General features: G+C 43.8%; 1 protein-coding gene across 2 annotated transcripts in view; it reads left to right on the plus strand.

Moving 5' to 3' along the window:
* Positions 1-2,339: 2,339 nt before the first annotated feature.
* TUBGCP4 (tubulin gamma complex component 4) overlaps positions 2,340-25,041 on the plus strand; it is a 115,003-nt gene continuing 92,301 nt past the window's right edge. For both annotated transcript variants that reach the window (XM_075345868.1, XM_075345869.1), the window contains exons 1-4: positions 2,340-2,588; positions 4,077-4,205; positions 21,057-21,179; positions 23,171-23,224. In XM_075345868.1, coding sequence (XP_075201983.1) covers positions 2,511-2,588; positions 4,077-4,205; positions 21,057-21,179; positions 23,171-23,224 — 384 coding nt within the window. In that variant the 5' untranslated portion in view covers positions 2,340-2,510. The remainder of the gene's footprint in view (positions 2,589-4,076; positions 4,206-21,056; positions 21,180-23,170; positions 23,225-25,041) is intronic.

Here is a 25,041-nt window from a genome sequence, read left to right on the forward strand (position 1 = left end):
TCCTGTCTCCTGAGCTGTGCACTTAAGAGGTCTTTTGAGCAATTGGTGGGGGTCTCAAGTCCCAACCCATGATGCCCCTTCTCCCTACTGAGCCCACCTCTGCCTTACTAATCTCAGAATTAATGGACCTAAACATATAAGATCTCCTCCAAAAGTTAAGTCTACTGCCTGGGACTAATCAGTATTGTGGTTCTTATATGGTCTACTGTCTAATGATCGCTGGTAACAACTACCAGCATCTCCTCACCATTGTTAAGGACATACTGGGAGTTGTACGTTAATGGAATACATATATGTATATGGGTCTAACCTGACACTGCACTTGATTGCTGTACGAAGTTGGCAATGTATTCATGTACTGATGGTGGTTTTGGTGATGCCTTATTGTCTTTAGGGTGGGTTTGGCAATGTATTATTGTCTTTAGGGTGGGTTTGGTGATGTATTATTGTATTTAGGGTGGTTTTGGTGATATTACTGTATTGACAGTAGTTCTGTTGATGTATTACTGTACTAACTGTGGTTTTGGTTACGTATTCTTGTAATTAGTGTGGTTTTAGTGATGTATTACTGTACTGATGATGGTTCTGGTGATAGTCATGTAGCTGTTGTAATCTTTACCTTATCAGTCTTGATCCTAAAACATAAGGTCAGCGTTCTGGACTAAAAATACAGCTATCTGCATGTCTGTCAGCCTTATAAATAAGTGACTAAAGCCCCCATACACTATAGTCTGATTTTTAGGCCGGCAGCTATCTTGCTCAGCTCTCCTATATACAGGAGCACTCATTCTGCCAAGTGTTTGTGTTCTTTATTAGAGCCGCTGCTGGACATCTCCGGCAGCAGCTTATCATTTAGAGGATATTAGATCTACACTCCGTAATCAGACATGCTGGATCCTTATTCCCCCCCCGACAATCAGAATTGAGAGCCCCCATACACATTGGACTGTCAGCAGAACCTGTCGATATTGGCGGGTTTAGACCACTTTAGGTTAATGTGTATGCAGGTGTTAACTACTATCTGAAGGCTCTGGGCTCTATCAGGGAATGTGCAGACCTCTTGTAGATGTCTGTGAACCCCCGGAATTATTCAGCCAGAAAACACTTCAGGACAGTCATTATTTTATCCTGTAGCAAATATATATATATTTTTTTTTTTTGCTGTTGCTTCTTGGTTGTTTTTCCCAACATCTTTTAGCTACTGGATTTTACTTATATTTTTTAAATGAAGTAGTAAGCGGCATCCAAGCAGCAGCTGCCATATAATGGACCGGTCACTGTCAGCCGCTTCATGTCTGAGGAAATCTGACGCGCTTAAAAAAACTCCAAAGACTGAACATATGGACAGCAAGTCGGTTTTACCTTGCAGTGTATGAGGTCATTTCTTTAATATTTAGAGTTTGGGGTTTTTGGGTGGGTTACAGCGCGGATCTGTCTGAAAACAAAATGCTGTGTGCACATACCCTAATCTGACTGATCAGAAGGGGGCGCCACCACTGACAGTGCCTAGGGCAGCAAAACCCCCAAATACGGCCCTGCATATATGCTTATTTGTGTGGTATATGTATTAATATCCCTGATACTGTATCTACTTATATTCCATGTTCATTCCCCACTTATCCAACACAGGGAATAAAATATACACCTGCTTTTATGGGATTTGTGGATATTTCCCTACATCTACATATATTCCATGTTCATTCCACACCCAAGAAGCTCAGGAAATAAAATATACACCGCTTTATTTGGAATATGTGTACAGTTCCCCATTATCTATATATATTCCTTCTTCATTCTTCACTTATCTAACATAGGGAATAAAATATACACCTGTTTATTTGGAATATGTGGACATTTCCCTATTATCTATATATATTCCATGTTCATTCCCCACCTAACACAGGGAATAAAATATACACCTGTTTTATTGGGATTTGTGGACATTTACCTGTCTTCTACATACAGTATATTCCATGTCTATGATGTCTAAGAAACCTATTATTTATCTGTATAATTTGTAACCAAGAATTTATTATGTTCATTCTTTTTGTTCATTCTTTTTAGGATGTCCCCCTGGATTCATCATGTTGGCTATAGAGTCACATGTAAGAGTGGACTCGGGAGTACAATCCTCAGCATGCTCATTATGGATAAAGGATGCGGCAATGACGTCTGCCCTGGACAACGCTGTGCGGTGAATGATGAGGCAGTCAGCGGTCTACCCTCCCGCCTCAGGATGCTAGATTATTTTCATATATACGGTATCTGCGCACGGAATTACGGTAATTGTCCCTCGCAAGGCTACACCGTAAGCAATGCATGTCGGGAAGACGATTCATCCAATCACCGGTGCCGCTGTGGTCACTGCTTCGCGAAGCATGTCGGAAAGTGTAGTCCGTCCAGTTTTGAAGCGCTGTACTGGCGGCGGGCTGTGGTGGCGGCAGGGACTGATGTAAACAGTACAGGGGATATCGCAGTATCGCGATTCCCAGTCTCTGAGCTCAGCAGACATGATCCACGAGCTTCTCCTGGCCCTGAGCGGCTATCCCGGGAGCATCTTCACCTGGAACAAGAGGACAGGCCTGCAGGTGTGTGCACATCAGCCATTATATAGATGGTGCTGTCCGGGGCTGGCTGTGGTGTCCGGGGCTGGCTGTGGTGTCCGGGGCTGGCGGTGGTGTCCGGGGCTGGCGGTGGTGTCCGGGGCTGGCGGTGGTGTCCGGGGCTGGCGGTGGTGTCCGGGGCTGGCGGTGGTGTCCGGGGCTGGCGGTGGTGTCCGGGGCTGGCGGTGGTGTGCGGGGCTGGCGGTGGTGTGCGGGGCTGGCGGTGGTGTCCGGGGCTGGCGGTGGTGTCCGGGGCTGGCGGTGGTGTGCGGGGCTGGCGGTGGTGTGCGGGGCTGGCGGTGGTGTGCGGGGCTGGCTGTGGTGTCCGGGGCTGGCGGTGGTGTCCGGGGCTGGCGGTGGTGTCCGGGGCTGGCGGTGGTGTCCGGGGCTGGCGGTGGTGTCCGGGGCTGGCGGTGGTGTCCGGGGCTGGCTGTGGTGTCCGGGGCTGGCTGTGGTGTCCGGGGCTGGCTGTGGTGTCCGGGGCTGGCTGTGGTGTCCGGGGCTGGCTGTGGTGTCCGGGGCTGGCTGTGGTGTCCGGGGCTGGCTGTGGTGTGCGGGGCTGGCTGTGGTGTGCGGGGCTGGCACATATGTGCAGTGTTAGGGTACTTTCACACTTGCGTTCAGCGGAGTCCGTCACTATGGAGAATAGCGCAGTCCGTTAACGCACTGCGCTATTCTCCATAGACTTGTATGGCGACGCACTGTAACGTAAGTGTCAGCGTTGCATCCGCTGGACGACGCAGCGTCGTTATTTTGACGCGTCGGGCGGAAGGAACGCAGCATGTAACGTTTTTTGAGCAGCGCAATCCGTAGGATTTCACTGCGCATGCTCCTTTTTTTTGTTTTGTTTTAAATCACATAAACTTTATTTTGTCTCACGGTGGCCGAACGTTCAGCTGAGCGCCCGGCCGCCGGCATGTGAGAGCTCTCAGCTGAGCGCCCGGCCACCGGCTTTTGAGAGCGATCAGCTGAGCACCCGGGAGCCGGCTTTTGAGAGCGATCAGCTGAGCGCCCCGGCAGCCGGCTTTTGAGAGCGATCAGCTGAGCGCCCGGCAGCCGGCTTTTGAGAGCGATCAGCTGAGCGCCCCGGCAGCCGGCTTTTGAGAGCGATCAGCTGAGCGCCCCGGCAGCCGGCTTTTGAGAGCGATCAGCTGAGCGCCCCGGCAGCCGGCTTTTGAGAGCGATCAGCTGAGCGCCCCGGCCGCCGGGTGATCAGCTGATCGTTCACAATAGTCTGCTGCCAGTAAAACTGTAAAGAAAAAAAAAAAAAAGCTTTCCGTTGTTTTGTACGATCCGTTGCATCCGTTGTGCAACGCATCCGTGTCACACAACGCAATGCAACGAATACGGTTCAACGCAAGTGTGAAACTAGCCTTACGTGTGTTTGCAGTTTCTCCTTTTACGTTATATATACTGAGTTGTAGACTGCTGGACATTCTGTAGACAGTAACACCATTTTGGATTTCTTTTCAGGTATCCCAAGATTTGCCATTTCTTCATCCTGGTGAAACCAGTGTCCTGAACCGTCTGTGCAGGCTGGGGACGGACTACATCCGCTTCACCGAGTTCATTGAGCAGTACACCGGGCATGTGCAGCAGCAGGTCAGCGCCTCATCTTCAGGATGCCCGCAACCACTACTTTAAAGGGAACCTGTCACTAGAATTTTCGCTATGAAACTAAAAGAATCCCCTTCTGCAGCTCCTGGGCTGCGTTCTAGAAAGGTTCCTCTTGCTACTGGCCCCCCTTTCAGACCTAAATAAACAGTTTATAAAATATTACCTTTTGGTATGCTAATGAGCTTTGCTGGCTCCGTGGGCGGGCTGTATTGCGTCCGTTATTCATTCTGCTGCCGCTGTTCGCCGTCCCCCAGTGTTGATTGACATACATGAGGTCACCGCCCTCATGTTACTCAGTGCTCCTGATGTCTCGCGCATGCCCAGTGGCACTATCGCGGGACTGAGCACCGTTCAAATTGCGGGCGCCGGTGATGTTATTTCGCAGGCGTGAGATTATGGGCGGGTACTTGGATGACGCTGGTGATGACATTCATCACCAGCGTCATCCAAGTACCCGCCCATAATCTTGCGCCTGCGCAATACGATCACCGGCGCCCGCAATTTGAACAGTGCTCAGTCCCGTGATAGTGTAACTGGGCATGCGCGAGACATGTGAACTCTATGGCCAAGAGAGTTAACGCCATGCATAAATAATGGTAGCCACACAAAATATTGACACTTTTTGGGCTCAATTTGGCCATTTTCACTTAGGGATGTACTCCCTTTTATTACCAGCTGTTTTGACATTAATGGTGGCTGTGTGTTGAGTTATTTAGCGGGCACACTATTTATTAATAATAATAATAATAATAATAATAATAATAAATAATTAATTAATATGAAATTTATACTGTTATACAAGCCGTACATTGACTACTTTACATTGTATTTAAGTGTTTTATCTTCAGTGTTGTCCCATGAAAAGATATAATATAATTACAAAACTGTGAGGGGTGTACTCTTGTGATATACTGGATTAATCAAACATTGCTGGCGTTCTTGGAGGATAATCAGCAGATGACGGCTTCTTCAAGACTCGATCTAGTGTTAATATATAATGCACTTTTTGGTGACCCAATGAAGATGGTACTATTTTATCTGGAAATACAGCTAAGGCCTCTTTCACACGTCCGTGAAAATCACGCACGTTTTTCACGGACGTGTGACGGTGAGTTGTGTGTATGGCACACGTGTGTTATCCGTGATAACACACGCAGAACGGGAACTTTCTACTCACCTGTCCCTAGCGTCACTGTCCGTGGTGCTGATCTTCCGTCTCCAGCCCTGGCAACTCCCCGCTGCTGCTTCCGGCCGCAGTGAAGGGAATATGCAATGAGCATAACGAGCGGCGGTCGGAAGCAAGTGACCGCAGCGGCAGAGACTGCAGGGCTGGAGAAGGTGAGTAAAGTGTTTTTTTTTTTTTTTTTCTCACAGACACATGTGTTTTCTCCGGTGCGTGTAACACGGAACACATCCATGTGGTCAGTTTGTGATACGTTTGACCTGTTTGCGTTCCATGTGACACCCATGATGCCGGAGAGAAAACGGACATGTCTACGTGTGGAGCACACGGGCACACATATGCTCCACACACGGCCCATGGCAGAACACGCACATGAGCGCAGACCCATTGATTTTAATGGGTCTACATGTGCCCATGTCTCCAGTACGTGAAAAAATTGACCAAACACGTACCGGAGGCACGGATGTGTGAAAGAGGCCTAAAGTAAACTTTAATCCAAAATGTTAAATAGTGTGATATATCAAAGTATATTCATATGAAAATATTCCTACGCATCTTGGACGATACTCTGTCCTACGGAGATAACTTATCGTCCATGAATAAGGGCTGTGTATGGTCTGAAACGCGTAGAAAAGGTTTTATATGGATTTACTTGGAGATGTCACGCTTATTTAACATGTTGGATTAAAGCTTACCATTTATATGGAAATACGGTTGGAGTATCTTCTTCATTGGATCTTTGTAGTTCCATATTGGCCAGGAATGGCCTTCTCCATGCCGAAAACCACAAAGTATACCTCCACCTGCATCTGTCATGGAATGGCTGGGAATAAGAGGTGAGAACTTTTCTCCCCTTACATAACTTTCTGCTCCTGTTATGTATTACCGCCATCCTACGCTCCCGTTTCTGCTTTGGCCCATTGTTTTTTTTTCATGCAATTGATACCTGAGCAGGTTCTTCCTGAACACCAGGCACAGAGACCAGAGGAGCAGTTTGCCTTCATGCTCCATCAGCTTGAGTCAACAAGGAGTACCCTTCTGTAATCAAGTAACCGGCCATGAACTAATTAATAGCAAACAACAAAACAGAAACACAATATATGGCCAAAATATAGAAATTTTTATTAATGCATATGAAATAATTATTAAAAAATATATATAAAATTGTGGTATAGCAGGTATAAGGAACGGACAGACCAAAAAAGGCTGCAATAGTAATATACATAGTTTACCATATATAACCATTCAAAAAATTGATAAAATGAATACTGATAATATTTCAAAAAATGTCCAGTGACAAAATTAAATATCAGAATAATAAATACGTATATTCATATAGTAACCTTTGAATAACAGCCAATAGTTGATAAATAGAATTATATAAAGTCAATAATTTATTTATGAAAAATTATTAAGTAATGCTATTCCCTAATGCAATCAGTAATATATATATATAGAAAAACAAAACACTAGGGCGCTCCCTGAAGAATACATTGCATGAAACGTACGTTGGAGTAGCAGGATCGTGCAGACCTCTCTGTAAGTGATTCACTCAGCCCCTTTTTTTTCTATGCTTTCCCCTTCTTAGATTATATTACCGTGGACTGTGTTTATATATCTATCTTGCAATCGCGACTGATCATTCAAGCACTCTACACTTTTCCTTTTTAAAAGGTTTATGCATTGTCTTAAATCCTCTTTGTAATCTCACGTACCTATTAGTCATGCCCAGATCTATATAAATAGCACTTTGCACTTTTTTACATATACTCTAGGGCTTGTCTTACATTGTTTTCTTTGCTATTTTAGCACTTTGCACTTTCTCTAATCAACCCCCTTTTTTCCTTTTGGGTCAGTGCAATAATTACACCTAGCGTTTTTCTATATACAGTGCTGGCCAAAAGTATTGGCACCCCTGCAATTCTGTCAGAGAATACTCAGTTTCTTCCTGAAAATGATTGCAATTACAAATTCTTTGGTATTATTATCTTCATTTAATTTGTCTTCAATGAAAAAAAGAAAAAAAAAAATGTCAAAAAGCCAAATTGGATATAATTCCACACCAAACATAAAAAGGGGGTGGACAAAAGTATTGGCAGTGTTTGAAAAATCATGTGATGCTTCTCTAATTTGTGTAATTAACAGCACCTGTAACTTACCTGTGGCACTTGCAGCCAGTTGACATGGGTTAAAGTTGACTCAACCTCTGTCCTGTGTCCTTGTGTGTACCACATTGAGCATGGAGGAAAGAAAGAAGATCAAAGAACTGTCTGAGGACTTGAGAATCCAAATTGTGAGGAAGCATGAGCAATCTCAAGGCTACAAGTCCATCTCCAAAGACCTGAAAGTTCCTGTGTCTATGGTGCGCAGTGTCATCAAGAAGTTTAAAGCCCATGGCACTGTGGCTAACCTCCCTAGATGTGGAAGGAAAAGAAAAATTGACGAGAGATTTCAATGCAAGATTGTGCGGATGGTGGATACAGAACCTCGACTAACATCCAAACAAGTTCAAGCTGCCCTGCAGTCCGAGGGTACAACAGTGTCAACCCGTACTATCCGTCGGTGTCTGAATGAAAAGGGACTGTATGGTAGGATACCCAGGAAGACCCCACTTCTTACCCCAAGACATAAAAAAAGCCAGGCTGGAGTTTTCCAAAACTTACCTGAGAAAGCCTAAAACGTTTTGGAAGAATGTTCTCTGGTCAGATGTGTCAATAGTAGAGCTTTTTGGGAAAAGCCATCAACATAGAGTTTACAGGAAAAAAAAGAGGCATTCAAAGAAAAGAACACTGTCCCTACAGTCAAACATGGCGGAGGTTGCCTGATGTTTTGGGGTTGCTTTGCTGCCTTTGGCACTGGACTGCTTGACGTGTGCATGGCATTATGAAGTTTGAAGACTACCAACAAATTTTGCAGCACAATGTAGGGCCCAGTGTGAGAAAGCTGGGTCTCCCTCAGAGGTCATGGGTCTTCCAGCAGGACAATGACCCAAAACACACTTCAAAAAGCACTAGAAAATGGTTTGAGAGAAAGCACTGTAGACTACTAAAGTGGCCAGCAATGAGCCCAGACCTGAATCCCATAGAACACCTGTGGAGAGATCTCAAAATGGCAGTTTGGAGAAGGCACCCTTCAAATCTCAGGGACCTGGAGCAGTTTGCCAAAGAAGAATGGTCTAAAATTCCAGCAGAGCATTGTAAGAAACTCATTGATGGTTACCGGAAGCGGTTGATGGCAGTTATTTTGGCTAAAGGTTGTGCAACCAAGTATTAGGCTAAGGGTGCCAATACTTTTGTCTGGCCCATTTTTGGAGTTTTGTGTGAAATGATCAATGATTTGATTTTTGTTTCATTCTCTTTTGTATTTATTCATTGCAAGCAAAATAAATGAAGATAATACCAAAGAATTTGTGATTGCAATCATTTTCAGGAAGAAACTGAGCATTATCTGACAGAATTGCAGGGGTGCCAATACTTTTGGCCAGCACTGTATATTACTGATTGCATAAGGGAATAGCATTACTTAATAATAATAAATTTTCATAAATAAATTAACTTTATATAATTATATTTATCAACTATTGGCTGTTATTCTAAGGTTACTATATTAATATACTTATTTATTATTCTGATATTATTTCATTTTGTCACTGGACATTTTTTTTAAACATTGTCAGTATTATTCATTTGATCAATTTTTTTGAATGGTTGGTTATATATGGTAAACTATGAATTGTATATTACTATTGCAGCCTTTTTGGTCTGTCCGATACTTATGCCTACTATACCACAATTTTATATATATTTTTTAATAATTATTTAATATGCATTAATAAAAATGTCTATTTTAGCCATATACTTTTGTTTCTGTTTTGTTGTTTGTCCATAAGCTTTAGGTAGCAGATGGTGCATCTACTCCCTGGGTGCAGATGTTGGACATGGCAGCAAAGGAGTGTAAAAGGTTAATTTTATAACTATGGCCGAGGGCACTTAAAGGGAACCTATCACCAGATTTGGTGACTATAAGCTCCGGCCACCACCACTAAGCTCTTATATACAGTATTCCAGAATATTGTATATAAGCGCCCAGGCCACTCTGTAGAATGTAAAAAACACTTTTATTATACTCACCTAGGGGCGATTTGGTCCTATTCCTATGGGAATCGCTGGTCTCCGATCTGGAACCTCCTCTCTGCGGCAATGGCTGTCCTCCTCTGCAGGCCTATGTGCATGTTGCGTCCTACGGCATTCTGATCCTGCGCAGGCGCACTTTGATCTGCCCTGTGTTGTAGTGGGTATGCACGGGCGGTCTTTAACCTTTCCTCGCACCTGAGCATTAGAGTACTTTGATCTGCCCTCAGCAGGACAGATCAAAGTGCACCTGCGCAGGACAGCAATGACGGCCGGTGTGTATGATGTAGGACATGTCATGCACACGGGCCTGCGAACAAAGAGGACACAGATTGCAGCAAAGAGGAGGCGCGGACCGAGAGCAGTGACACCCATTGAATTGGACCGCCCCCTAGGTGAGTATAATAAAAGTATTTGTTATGTTATATTGTACAGAGCGGCCTGGGCTCTTATATACAGTATGTTAGAATGCTGTATTTATAGGGGCTCACTGGTGGTGGCCGCAGTTTATAGTCACCAAATCTGGTGACAGTTTCCCTTTAAGTGAGCGCAAAACTAAATCGAGGACACCTGTAGATATTGGAGATGCATCCAAACTGGTGAACAGGAGATTAGTGGGGCAGTTGCCCATAGCAACAAATTGTATCTCAATGTTAATTTTTCAGAGGCCTTTTAGAAAATGAAAGCAGTGACCTGATTGGTTGCTAGGGACAACTGCTACACTTTTTAGTATTATTTGGTACATCTCCCCCAAAATAATTGCTTAAAGTGCAACTATTACTAAAATGTGCCTGTGTGTTTCTACGCCTGTCCTGGCCTTCAGCCCATAAGTCTGTCCAGGTTGTAGAGAGGTGAGTACCTCATTTCACAGTATAAAAAAAGTTTTTAAAAAAGTAGTATGGACCACAGGCTGTTCATTTGTTTTAACCCCTTCAGCCCCCGGGCGCTTTCCGTTTTGTTTTTTGTTTGCTTCCCTTTTTCCGAGAGCTGTAACTTTTTTTATTTTTCCGTCAATCTTGCCATATGAGGGCTTGTTTTTTGTGGGACAAGTTGTACTTTTAAATGGAGCCATAAGTTTTCCCATATAGTGTACAGGAAAACAGCAAAAAAAAATCCAAGTGTGGAAAAACTGCAAAAAAAGTGTGATGGCACAATAGTTTTTGGGATATTTTATTCACCATGTTCACTATATGGTAAAACTGATGTGTTGTTGTGATGCCTGAGGTTGATACGAGTTTGCAGACACCAAACATGTATAGGTTTACTTGTATCTAAGGGGTTAATAAAAATTCACAAGCTTGTTTAATAAAAGTGGTGTACGTTTTGCGCCATTTTCTGAAACACGTAGCGTTCTCATTTTTTTGGGATCTATGGCTCAGTGACTGCTTATTTTTTGCGTCTCGAGCTGACATTTTTAATGGCACCATTTTTGCGCAGATGCTACGTTTTCATCGCCTGTTATTGCATTTTGCGTAAAACTTGCGGCGACCAAAAAATGTAATTTTGTCGTTTGGTAAATGGCATAGCGGCAAAATAATTCCAATCAGATTAATTGATTTTATATTTTAATAGATTGGGCATTTCTGAACTCGGCAAAACCAAATGTGAATTTTTTTTTTTTTATTTTTTTTTAACCCTTTTAATTTTCAATGAGGTAAAAGGGGAGTGATTTGAACTTTTTATTTATTTATTTATTTATTTTTTTATTTTACTAGTCCCCACTAGGGGGCTACATGGATCAGCGATCCAATTGCTCTATCTGCTGATCACAGCTATACACCTGTAAACAGCAGATATGCTCACTTTCTGCTTCACTTTGGCTACGGGCCGAGTGAAACCGAAAGTGGCTCATATTACCTACAGGCGTCCTCACATGACCCTGTGCTACCATGGCAACCACCGAAAGTCACGTGATCACGCACGTGACTTCCGGTGGGGGCGGCGGTAAGTGAAAATAATGGCCACGCGCATATACATCTCGCTGCCAGACTTTGGCAGCGAGATGTAAGGGGGTAAAAGTTGCAGGGGGAAGCAATTCCACTTGTAACTTGCAGGCGCACATGTCAGCTGTTAAAAACAGCTGATATGTGCGCGGATCGCCGTGACCTGCCCAAGACAGGGGACTGGGATTAACCTCACACGATCCGTCATGGGTCGTGAAGGGGTTAAAGAGAACCTGTCACCACTTTTTTGGCATATAAGCTGCGGCCACCACCACCGGGCTCTTATATACACAGCATGTTAGAATGTTGTATATAAGAGCCCAGGCTGCTGTGACAACATAAAAAAACACTTTATAATACTTACCTAACGGACGCGCGGTTGGCCATATGGGCGTCTCCGTTGTTCAGTGCCGTCTCTTTTGGTCATCTTCGTCCTATTTCTGAAGCATATGTGCATGATGAGTCTACGTCATACACACTCGCCGATCCTGCACAGGCGCACTACAATACTTTGATCTGCCCTGCTCAGAGCGTATCAAAGTGCACCTGAGAATGGAGACGCCCATATGGCCAACCGCGCGACTGTTAGGTAAGTATTATAAAGCGTTTTTATGTTCTCACAGCGGCCTGGGCTCTTATATACAGTATTCTTGCATGCTGTATATAAGAGCCTGGTGGTGGCCGCAGCTTATACCCCAAAAAAGTGGTGACAGGTTCCATTTAAGCACTTTGTATCTTTGGAAACCTGGAAGAGTTAATGTTTCGAAGCCTGGATCTATGAACAGCAAATGTTTTTTTTTTCAAAGAAATGTGTACGGTCATGCATTTGAGTGTTTGTTTAGCACTTTTTCAGGTGGGTTTTGAAGCGGCCTCTTACTAAAAACTACATGTACACGTACTCTAAAGAGGTCCAAGAACTGACAATAGGCATACCTCTGAACCTGGTGTTGCACCAACCACCGGGTCTCCTGCCCTCAGCTCACTAACTCTGCATGTGCCTTAGTTGGCTCAGTTTAGAAGACAAGGGAGTCATACTGGGTTTTGTGAGCCAAGCCTGGTCCTAGTCCATGTGTTATGGATGTGTGTAACTAACCTCATACTTTAATTGCAGGTGGACAATCGGATGTCGTAGGTTTTGCTACCTTTGAACTTGTAAATCTTGAACTACACTGTGTGGAGAATTATTAGGCAAATGAGTATTTTGATTACATGATAATTTTCATACATGTTGTGCTACTCCAAGCTGTATAGGCTTGAGAGCCAACTACCAATTAAGTAAATCAGGTGATGTGCATCTCTGTAATGAGGAGGGTGCGGTGTAATGACATTAACACCCTATATAAGGTGTGTTTAACCCCTTAACGACCGCGGGCAGTAAAATTACGTCCTAAATGTCATAATGTTACTGCCCGCGGTCCTCCGGCGGCAGCATGCCGCGATCGGCGCACATCTCAGCTGATTTTCACAGCTGAGATGTGTGCCTGCTAGGCACGAGCAGAATCGTTATCTGCTCGAGCCGATTAACCCTTTATATGGCGCTGTCAATATGTGACAGCGCCATTATAAGCGCAATCGCGGTAAAGTTTTACTTACCGCCCGATACCGGAAGTCACGTGACGCGATCACGTGACTTCCGATAGTTGTCATGGTAGCACAGGGTCATGTGATGACTCCTGTACTACACCTGACTTGCTTTCACTTTCGCTGTGCCCGGGGCACAGCAAAAGAGAGAGAGAGCGTATCTGCTGTTTACAGCCTTGTAGCTGTGATCAGCAGATACTGCAGAGCGATCGGAATGCTGATCGCAATAGCCCCCTAGGGGGACTAGTAAAATAAAAAAAAAGTTTTAAAAAATTAAAAAAAAACAAACCTAAAAGTTCAAATCACCCCCCATTCGCCCCATTGAAAATTAAAGGGTTAAAAAAAGAAAAAATATACACACATTTGGTATCGCCGCGTTCAGAAACGCCCGATCTATCAAAATATAAAATTAATTAATCTGATCAGTATACGGCGTAGCACCAAAACAATTCCAAACGCCAAAACGACGTTTTTTTGTCGCCACAACTTTTGCGCAAAATGCAATAAGAGGCGATCATAACGTAGCATCTGCGCAAAAATGGTACCGTTAAAAACGTCAGCTCAAGACGCAAAAAATAAGCCATCACTGAGCCATAGATCCCGAAAAATGAGAACGCTATGGGTCACGGAATATGGCGTAAAACGTGCGCCACTTTTTTCGGACAAACTTCCGATTTTTTTTTTTTTTTTTTTAACCCCTTATATAAAAGTAAACCTATACATGTTTGGTGTCTACGAACTCGCACTGACCCGAGGCATCACACCCACACATCAGTTTTACCATAGTTTTGAACATAGTGAATAAAATATCTCAAAAACCATAGTGCTATCACACTTTTTTTGCAATTTTTCTGCATTTGGAATTTTTTTGCCGTTTTCCAGTACACTATATGGTAAAACTGATGGTTTCATTTAAAAGTACAGCTCGTTCCACAAAAAATGAGCCCTCACATGACCATATTGACTGAAAAATAAAAAAATTACGTCTCTCAGAAACAGAATGGCGAAAAAAAAAAACGGAAAGCGAAAAATCGGCCGGTCGTGAAGGGGTTAATTATTAGGCAACTTTTTTTCCTTTGGCAAAATGGGTTAGAAGAGAGATTTGACGGGCTCTGAAAAGTCCAAAATTGTGAGCTGTCTTGCAGAGGGATGCAGCAGTCTTGAAATTGCCAAACTTTTGAAGCGTGATCACCAAACAATCAAGCGTTTCATGGCAAATAGCCAACAGGGTCGCAAGAAGCATGGTGGGCAAAAAAGGCGCAAAATAACTGCCCATGAGATGAGGAAAATCAAGCGTGAAGCTGCCAAGATGCCATTTTCCACCAGTTTGGCCATATTTCAGGGCAGCAACGTTACTGGAGTATCAAAAAGCACAAGATGTGCCATACTCAGGGACATGGTCAAGGTAAGGAAGGCTGAAAAACGACCACCTTTGAACAAGAAACATAAGATAAAACGTCAAGACTGGGCCAAGAAATCTCTTAACTGATTTTTCAAAGGTTTTATGGACTGATGAAATGAGAGTGACTCTTGATGTTCCAGATGGATGGGCCAGAGGCTGGATCAGTAAAGGGCAGAGAGCTCAGACGCCAGCTAGGTGGAGGTGGGGTACTGGTATGGGCTGGTATCATCAAAGATGAACTTGTGGGACCTTTTTGGGTTGAGGATGGAGTGAAGCTCAACTCCCAGACCTACTGACAATTTCTGGAAGAACACTTCTTCAAGCAGTGGTACAGGAAGAAGTCGGTATTGTTCAAGAAAAACATGATTTTCATGCAGGACAATGCTCCATCACATGCATCCAACTACTCCACAGCGTGGCTGGCCAGAAAATGTCTAAAAGATGAAAAAATAATGACATGGCCCCCTTGTTCACCTGATCTGAACCCCATAGAGAATCTGTGGTCCCTCATAAAATGTAAGATCTACAGGGAGGGAAAACAGTACACCTCTCAGAACAGTGTCTGGGAGGCTGTGGTGCCTGCTGCACGCAATGTTGATCGTAAACCGATGAAGCAACTGACAGAATCTATGGATGGTAGGCTGTTGAGTGTCATCATAAAGAAAGGTGGCTATATTGGTCACTAATTTTTTTGGGTTTTGTTTTTGCATGTCAGAAATGTTTATTTCTAAATTTTGTGCAGTTATATTGGTTTACCTGGTGAAAATAAACAAGTGAGATGGGAATATATTTGGTTTTTATTAAGTTGCCTAATAATTCTGGCCAGTAATAGTTACCTGCAAAAACAGATATCCTCCTAAGATAGCCAAATAAAAAAAAAAAAAAAACCCACTCCAACTTAAAAATATTAAGCTTTGATATTTCAGTCTTTTGGGTTGATTGAGAATATAGTTGTTGATCAATAATAAAAAAAAAAATTCTCTAAAATACAACTTGCCTAATAATTCTGCACACAGTGTAATCTTGGCAAAGTAGCCACTATCCGGAGTTGTATTCAGAAGCCGATAATTTCAGAAACCTATTTTTAAGCCGATGACAAGTATTGTTATTGAGAATGAGAAGTGACGTGTGGAGAGTAACAATGTTTAACTTGTTTTTTTGTTCCTGACATTTAAAATTGCCTAAAAAGAGAACAGTACAGTCTATATATAAATCATTAAAAACTTCATGACAGTTCCACATCGTAGTTATCTATATCAAGGCGATTTCTACAAAGAATATATAATGTTTCAGCTCTCAGCATATAAGCCTATGGGTACCCGAACATTGTGCTGTAAAATGGTGGTAGAAAGTGCTTGGGTGATTACCGTCTCCCGCGCGGCTGGAACACTACTTCCGGGTCAGCTCATTAAAGGGAACCAATCACCAGGATTTTCGTATATAAGCTAAAGCCAGTGCTATACTGGCACTATCAGGCTGATTCTATACATACATGTAGTGGTCAGCTCGGATGCATAGGTGTAGTGGTCAGCTCGGATGTATAGGTTTTGAAACCCATGGAAGTGAAGTTTGTAAAATGAGCAGCTTCTTTATGAATATATTCATAGTTATTCCCTCCCTCTGTTAGAATTAGCATAAGTATTATACAAAACAACTCACTTTGTCTAGCAGTACCTGTGGTGAGGTCATACCCATGTGACCAGAAGGGGCGGGGCCTCAGCCACCAAAGCTGGATACCATGTCACATGGGTATGACCTCACACAGGTTCCATGTTGTGATACCCAGCTCAGATAAAGCATCCAGCTACAGGCTGCAGCCCCCAGCCATGTGCTTAGCTTGGCTGTGTATCAAAATAAGCGGGACCCTATGTGGCTTTTTTTTTTTTTTTTTTTTATTTAAATGGATAATTTTTAAAATACTGTGTGCAGTCCCCATATCCCCCCCCCATTTGGATACCCAGCCATGATAAAGCCAACAGATGGGGGCTAGTATTCTCAGGCTGGGGGAGGCCCATGGTCACTTGCCCCCCCCCCCCGCCTAAATATGGCAGCCTGCAGCTGCCGAGAATTGTCACATCCATTAGATATGACAATTACAGCACTTTACTGTAACTGATAATCCTGATTTGCCCTGGTGCGGTGGCAATTGGGGTAATATATGGTTCATGACAGCTTGTGTAAGGCTATGTGCGCACGTTGTGTTTTTTTCATGTGTTTACGCAGCGTTTTAAACTGCAGCGTAAACGCATGCGTTCTGTGTCCCCAGCAAAGTGTGAGAATTTAGTAAAATCCATGCGCACGTTGCATTTTAAAACGCAGCGTTTTGCATGCCAAATGTTTTTGACAAAATCGATGCGTTCTAAAAAGCAACATGTCACTTCTTTTGTGCGTTTTGGATGCTTTTCCCACTGTCTATGGCAGAGCAAGTATCCAGAACGCCTGAATTCTGCATCCATTCTGCACTCAAATTACATCCAAAATGGGCTGCATGGGCTTGTTCATCAATTAAGCAGCTAAAAGGTCTGTAGCTAATTCTAGGTGTGGCATTTGCATTTGGAAACTTGCTGTGAACACACAACATACAATCAGGAGAGCTCTAAATGGAAGAGAAATCATTAGGCTAAGAAAATGAAGAAATCTATCTGAGAGCACAGAAATATTAGAAGCTGTCAAATCAACAGTTTTGTACATTCTGCAAAAAGAGTGCACTGGTGAGCTTGGGAACTAAAAAAAACTAAAAAAAAAAAAAAAAAAGTCGTGCCATACATGGAAGACAACAGTTGTGAATGATCACAGAATACTTTACGTGGTGAAGAGAAGCAAAACACCAGCCAAATGAAGAACATTCTCTAGAAAGTAGATGTTTCAGTGTCTATCATAAAGAGAAGAACATGAGAACAAATACAGAGGGTTCATCACACGGTACTTCCATAGTCAGCATTAAGGTTATGTGCGCACTGGGAAATGGAATTTTCTTGAGAAAATTCCGCATGCTCTCAAAGATTACCGCACCCGCGGTAAAAAAACGCGGCAAACCGCACCCGAAAACCGCATGCGGTTTGCCGCGGTTTCACCGCGGTATTGTTCGCGGTATTGCCGCGGTTTTGCCGTGTGCGGGTTGGGATGTGCTTTATTGCATTCAATGCAATAAAGCACATTGAAAAAAAAAAAAAAAAAGTCATTTAATTCTGAGATAGTAGATAGACAGAAGAATAGATAGAGGGATAGATAGACAGACAGAGGGATAGATAGATAGATGACAGATCGCTACATTTCCCACGGTCGGCAGTGAGTTCACATTACCGGCTGTGGGAAATGACCGGTAATTACCTCTGCTGTCTGCTGCATTCATTCAGCACTGTGTCTGTGACACATCGCGGCTGGATGTCAGCAGCGCAGGACCTGTGGATTATGCCGGAGCTGTGTGGATTACGCCGGAGCTTTGGTGCGGGAGGGGTTAATAAAAGGGTTAACGAGGCTTGTTGGTTTTATTTAAAATAAAGGATTTTTCGGTGTCTGTGTTTTTTTCACTTTACTTACGGGTTGATCATGTCAGCTGTCACATAGACGCTGCCATGATCAAGCCTGGGGTTAATGGCGGTGATCCACCACCATTAACCCCTTATTACCCTGACCGCCACTGCTACACGGCGGCAGGAAGAGCCGAGGACACTCCTGGTGCTGCCGCATAATGCATGCGACAGTCCCGGGGCAGCTGCGGCTGATATTCTCGGCTGCGGGAGGGGGAGTGAGGCGGGGGACATTAACCCTGCCCCTCTCCCTCCGCAGCCTGAGAATACCGGGCCGCCGCTGTGTGCTTACCTCGGCTGGACGGTAAATATGCAGCGGAGCCCACGTTCTTTGTTTTCTATATTTCCGTTTTCTTTCTATGTGTCTGTGTCCTGTGTCTGTGTTCTATGTCTGCGATGTGTGTGTGTTTACTCTCTGCACGGCTTCCTCTTCCTGTAATGACATCACTTCCCTGCAAAACCGCAGACAGGCGATGTACATTACCGGAGGTAAACCGCGAAATACCGCAGGGAATAACGCAGTGAACCGCACAGAATTTGCTACCTGCGTTATTCCCTGCGGGATTTCATGATTAACATTGGAGTCAATGGAGTGAAATCCCGCAGTGATGTGCGGAAAAGAAGTGACATGCACTTGTTTTTGCTGCGGGATTCCCGCAGCAAAACATGCAGCTGTCAAATTCCGCCCAGTGCGCACAGGATTTTTTTCTCCATAGGATTTGCTGGTGATTCACTGCAGAGATGTTATGAACATTTTCTGCAGCGAAACATGCAGCAAATCCGCGGAAAATCCGCGGCAAAATCCGGTAAGTGCGCACATGGCCTAACAGGCCAGATTAGTGTTTATCAAAATTAGGCAGCCCAGTTCTGGAAAGCATTGTATGTGCAGATGAAACTAACATCAACCTGTATCAGAATGATAGTTAGAAGAAAGAATGGAGAAGGCTTGGAACGGATCATTATCCAAAACTCATTACATCCTCTGTAAGGTACCGCTCACATCAGTGGTATTTTGCCGCAGGGCCGGATCCGGTACAAATTCGTTTCAGCTCAATTCACCTCCAATGGAGTCGCGGTGGGATGCGATTCAACCGCATGTTGCCGCAATTCCATAGGAAATGAATGGAGCTGAAACGCATTTGTACCGGATCCGGCCCTGCGGCAAAATACAGCTGATGGGAGCATGGCCTAACACATGGTTGAATCGGTGTGATGGCCAGACATGCATGGCTTTCAATGGCACCAGGTCACTAGTGTTTATTGATGTGACTGAAGATAGAAGCAGCTGGATGAATTCTGGAATGTACAGAACTTTCTGCTCAGATTCAACTAAATGCGGCAAGTTTGATTGGATGACACTTCACAGAACAGATGGAGAATGACCCAAAGGCTACTGCGAAAGCAACCCAGGAGTTTAAAGGCCCCGTTACACGCAGCGATATCGCTAGCCTGCGTACCTGCCCCTGTCGTTTGTGCGTCACGGGCAAATCGCTGCCTGTGGCGCACAATATCGTTAGGACCTGTCACACGGACTTGCCTTTCTAGCGACGTCGCTGTGGCCAGCGAACCGCCTCCTTTCTAAGGATGCAGTTAGTGCGGCGTCACTAAGCGGCCGCCCAATAGAAGTGGAGGGCCGGAGATGAGCGGCCGTAACATCCCGCCCACCTCCTTCCTTCCTCATTGCCGGCGGCCGCAGGTAAGCTGTAGTTCGTCGTTCCCGAGGTGTCACACATAGCGATGTGTGCTGCCTCGGCAATGACTAACAACCTGCGTCCTCAACAGTCAGCCTTTTTTTTTTTTTTTTTTTGAAAATGAACGACGTATCAACGATAAGGTGAGTACTTTTCATCGTTAACGGTTGTTTGTAGCTGTCACACGCAACGATGTCACTAACTATGCCGGATGTGCGTCACGGAATCCGTGACCCCGGCGATATATCGTTAGATACATCGTTGCGTGTAACTGGGCCTTAGGGCAAAGAAGTAGAATATTCTGCAATGGCTGAGTCAATCACCAGATCTGAACCCCAAGGAGCTGCATTTCACATACTTAAGGCAAACTTACAGCTGAAAGACCCACAAGCAATCAATAACTGAAGTCCGCTGCAGTAAAGGCCTGGCAAAGCATTGCAAAGAGGAAATGCAGCTTCTGGTGACGGCCATGGTTTTCAGCTTCCGGCAGTCATTGCCTGCAAAGGATTCTCTGTCTACAGGGTATTAAAAATGGACTTTTTATTTATGTTATAATACATTTGTCCAATTTACTTTTGAGTCCCTGAAATGCTGAGACTTTGTAGAAAAATGGTTGTAATTCCTAAACGTTTCACGGGATATTTTTATTCAACCCCTTTTAATTAAACCTGAAAGTCTCCACTTCAGTTGCATCTCAGTTGTTTCATTTTAAAGAAAAAAAATAGTGGCCTGCAGAGGCCAAATCACGAAGATAGTCACTGCCCAAATAATTCTGGACCTAAGGCTATGTGCGCACGTGTGCGTAATTCATGCAGTTACGCTGCGCTTTGTAGCGCAGCGTAACTGCATGCGTCCTGCGTCCCCTGCACAGTCTATGGAGATTGTGCAGGGGCCGTGCGCACGTGGCGTTTTAGAGCGCAGCGCTTCGGCTGCTGCCGAAGCGCTGCGTTCAAAGAAGTGACATGTCACTTCTTCCGTGCGCTTTGCCGGCAGCTCTGTCTATGGGAGGAGCTGCAGGCAGAGCGCATGGAATCTGCTTTTTTTTTTTCACTACGGACATTTCTGCAGCGATTTAAAGCGCACATGTGCTCTTCAGATCGCTGCAGAAATTTCTGCAGTGACTGTACGCAACGTGCGCACATAGCCTAACTGTGTGTATGTTTGTGTATATAATATGTATAACATCAGTATAGTACATCCATATTTTGTTCTGTGTATTCTTGCAGAAAAGCTACTTGGTCCTTGCAAGTTAGTTGGTTATTGCTTTGCATGACTTCCAATGATCCATAATATGTATGTATACGAAACTTTTATGTTCTCATATTCATGTCATAAATGCACTCTATTTAATATTAAAACGTGTTTTTATTTTCCAGGATCACCACCCTTCCCAGCCCGGGCAGGTTGGTTTGCATGGAATTTACTTGAGGGCTTTCTGCAGAGGATTGGAATCAATTCTTCAGCCTTACAGACAAGCTTTATTAGATCTTGAGCAGGAGGTACTAAATATGTATGTCTATTTCTCCAGATCCCCATAAACCTACAAATAAGTAACCTCTGATAGAACTTACAGGGGCATGTTGTATTTGGCACAGCAGGGTGGCTCAGTGGTTAGGACAGTTGCCTTGCTGCAGTAACCTAGGTTTGAGGTATGTTTAGTTTCATCCAGGTATTCGGCTTTCTATCACATCCCTAAAGTCTAAAATATGTTCAGGCCTAGTGATGAGTGAAACCGTGGACATTCAGGTTTGCCGAACCAGCACCAACTAAAAAAAAAAAAAATCGGGTAGGGCAATTGAATTTGACCCTGGACAACGGACACCATACAAATCAATGGGCACAAGAAGTTCTGAGCTGTAAAATGGCTGTAGTAAGCGCTAAGGGGCTACAAATGGAAGCTAAATGGTAGTAATAGCAGAATAGTTATACAGACCATGTTTCCTGGAGGCTCACACTGCAGTCACTCTCTTACCGGGCCCGCTAATTAAGCTTCATCAATATTCATTGCTTCCCCTGCCCACCCTCTGGCCAGTGTAAGTGAATGGTTACAGACAGCTATATGCCCCCCTCCCACCACCCTGTGTTCACATCCATGATTGGTTTCTCGTATGGTAGTGTAAAAAGAAAAAGTTTAAAAAGAAATGACATAGGCTCCCGCCATATTTTGATAGCCAACACAGGTAAAACAGCTACAGGCTGCAGCCGCCACATGTGAGCTTTACCGTGGCTGGATATCAAAATAGAGGGGGAAAACAAGGCATAGACTCCCCCCTCCATTTTTGATAACCAGCCATGTTAAAGCAGATAAGTGTGGGGGCTGGTATTATCAAGATGGGAGGAATCAAGGATATTGGACCCCACCCCAGCCTAAAAATACCCAGCCCATAGGTGCCAAGAATTAGCACATCACATTAGTTGTGCCAAACCTGGCCCTTTACCCGGCTCATTCTGATTACCCTGGTGCAGTGGCAATCTGGATAATATGAGGGGTGGTTAATGATAGCTGTGGTTTGTCAAAGAATGACAGCTGTCATCAAGCCCTGCATTAGTAATGGGAGGAATCTATGAGACACCCCCATTACTATTCCTATAAGTGAAAAGAACTACAACACAAATGCAGAAGAAAAAAAATCCTTTATTTGAAATTATATACACACACTTTCACACCTTTTACTAACCCCAAAAACACACTGGCAGATCCGATGTAATCCATATGAAGTCCTACGATGATCCTCAGCTCTGCTACATCCAGTGGCTGCAGAGAGCGAAATCATGTCCTCTGTCTGCAGGCTCCGGAAATCCCTGACAGCCGAGGGGGACCCGACTGTGAGCAGGTGATGTCACTCAGTTCACCGAAGGTCACAGCCGAGTTCCCATGGTGTGATCTCAGGCGACCTGACTATGGGACCTCCTGACACAGCCATGACCCGCAATCTGACAGTCTGGCAACAGTTTCAACTTTCACTGAGGGCCCCCAGTGTGACCTCAGGTGACCTAACTGTCGGATTGTGGCTTATAGCAGTGTCCCACAGTCCAGCAGTCAGGTCACCTGAGGTCAAACTATGGGAACCCGGATGTGACTTTTGGTGATGGATGTGCGTGTGCCTTCAGAGCTGGATTTACACGTGAACACACAGTGTGTATGAGTTATACCATACAGCATTATGAAGCCCTGCTCCAGGAAGGGACGAGAGGAGAGAATCCCACTGTGGTGGCACTGGCCTCTGCCCGAGTGCTGCTGGCTTCTGGACTAGAGGACGGAAAAACGTTTGTTTTTTTTTTTCTTTTTTGCAAGAATTTTTTTCTCACAAAAAAAAAAATTGACTTCTAGTCTGGAAAATACTGAAATGATTTATATACCTTCTTAACTCTGAATTCTTTTTATGTTGTCATGGAATACGTTTGGAAGTATTTGTAATACGATTAACATCTAAAGAAAAATCTTATGGCTTTCTTTTTCTTTTTTTTTTTTTTTTTTTCGATTATACAGTTTTTGGCTGATCCTCATCTTTCCATATCCCATATTAACTACTCCCTTGATCAGGTGAGTTAATGTTAATCTGCTGCTACTGCATACAAAGCACCACACAGTGTATCCCAGTTGTTATAAAAGTTCAATCATGCAAAGAGATGACAAAGATATACACCTTTCTTGAATATATATAATATATATATACAGTACAGACCAAAAGTTTGGACACACCTTCTCATTCAAAGAGTTTTCTTTTATTTTCATGACTCTGAAAATTGTAGATTCACATTGAAGGCATCAAAACTATGAATTAACACATGTGGAATGAAATACTTAACAAAAAATTGTAAGAACAACTGAAAATATGTCTTCTATTCTAGGTTCTTCAAAATAGCCACCTTTTGCTTTGATTACTGCTTTGCACACCCTTGGCATTCTCTTGATGAGCTTCAAGAGGTAGTCACCAGAAATGGTCTTCCAACAGTCTTGAAGGAGTTCTCAGAGATGCTTAGCACTTGTTCACCCTTTTGCCTTCACTCTGCGGTCCAGCTCACCCCCAAACCATCTTGATTGGGTTAAGGACTGGTGACTGGAGGCCAGGTCATCTGGCGTAGCACCCCATCACTCAACTTCTTAGTCAAATAGCCCTTACACAGCCTGGGGGTGTATTTGGGGTCATTGTCCTGTTGAGAAATAAATGATGGTCCAACTAAACGCAAACCGGATGGAATAGCACACTGCTGCAAGATGCTGTGGTAGGCATGCTGGTTCAGTATGCCTTCAATTTTGAATAAATCCCCAACAGTGTCACCAGCAAAGCACCCCCACACCATCACACCTCCTCCTCCATGCTTCACGGTGGGAACCAGGCATGTAGAGTCCATCCGTTCACCTTTTCTGCATCGTACAAAGACACTGGTTGGATCCAAAGATCTCAAATTTGGACTCATCAGACCAAAGCACAGATTTCCAGTGGTCTAATGTCCATGCCTTGTGTTCTTTAGCCCAAACAAGTCTCTTCTGCTTAATGCCTGTCCTTATGGGGAGATAAGGTATGCACACCAGTGACTATGTAAGGGGAATACATGGAATAGCAGAAACTGCTGTGTGAATACTGACATGAAAAATTCAATAGCTATATGTAAGAATGAAATGTGAAAAAATGGAACCTGCATTACTGCCATGAATATATGAATAAAGAGAAATTTAGCTACTGAATTGATCAATGCAATAGAGCCCCAACACTACGCCAAAGTATTTCTCTACGTTGGGGTCCCTAGCTTGTGTGTCCTCTCATGCAGTTAAAAAACTTACCGTGTATGGGAAGCTGAGACCCAGGCTATATATACGATGTGGATTGGCAATAGGTGTGTATGGGGAGGGTTCCCAAACGAAAAACTAACAAATAAGAAATAACGTTTGGAACTCCATTCTATGTCTGAACTGGGTGCAAAAACCTAAAAAACATCACTATGGGGAGATAAGGTATGCACACCAGTGACTATGTAAGGGGAATACATGGAATAGCAGAAACTGCTGTGTGAATACTGACATGAAAAATTAGTTGTTTTTCGTTTGGGAACCCTCCCCATACACACCTATTGCCAATCCACATCGTGTATATATAGCCTGGGTCTCAGCTTCCCATACACGGTAAGTTTTTTAACTGCATGAGAGGACACACAAGCTAGGGACCCCAACGTAGAGAAATACTTTGGCGTAGTGTTGGGGCTCTATTGCATTGATCAATTCAGTAGCTAAATTTCTCTTTATTCATATATTCATGGCAGTAATGCAGGTTCCATTTTTTCACATTTCATTCTTACATATAGCTATTGAATTTTTCATGTCAGTATTCACACAGCAGTTTCTGCTATTCCATGTATTCC

The sequence above is a fragment of the Anomaloglossus baeobatrachus genome, chromosome 4 (genome assembly GCF_048569485.1).
Source record: "Anomaloglossus baeobatrachus isolate aAnoBae1 chromosome 4, aAnoBae1.hap1, whole genome shotgun sequence".
NCBI lineage: Eukaryota > Metazoa > Chordata > Amphibia > Anura > Aromobatidae > Anomaloglossus > Anomaloglossus baeobatrachus.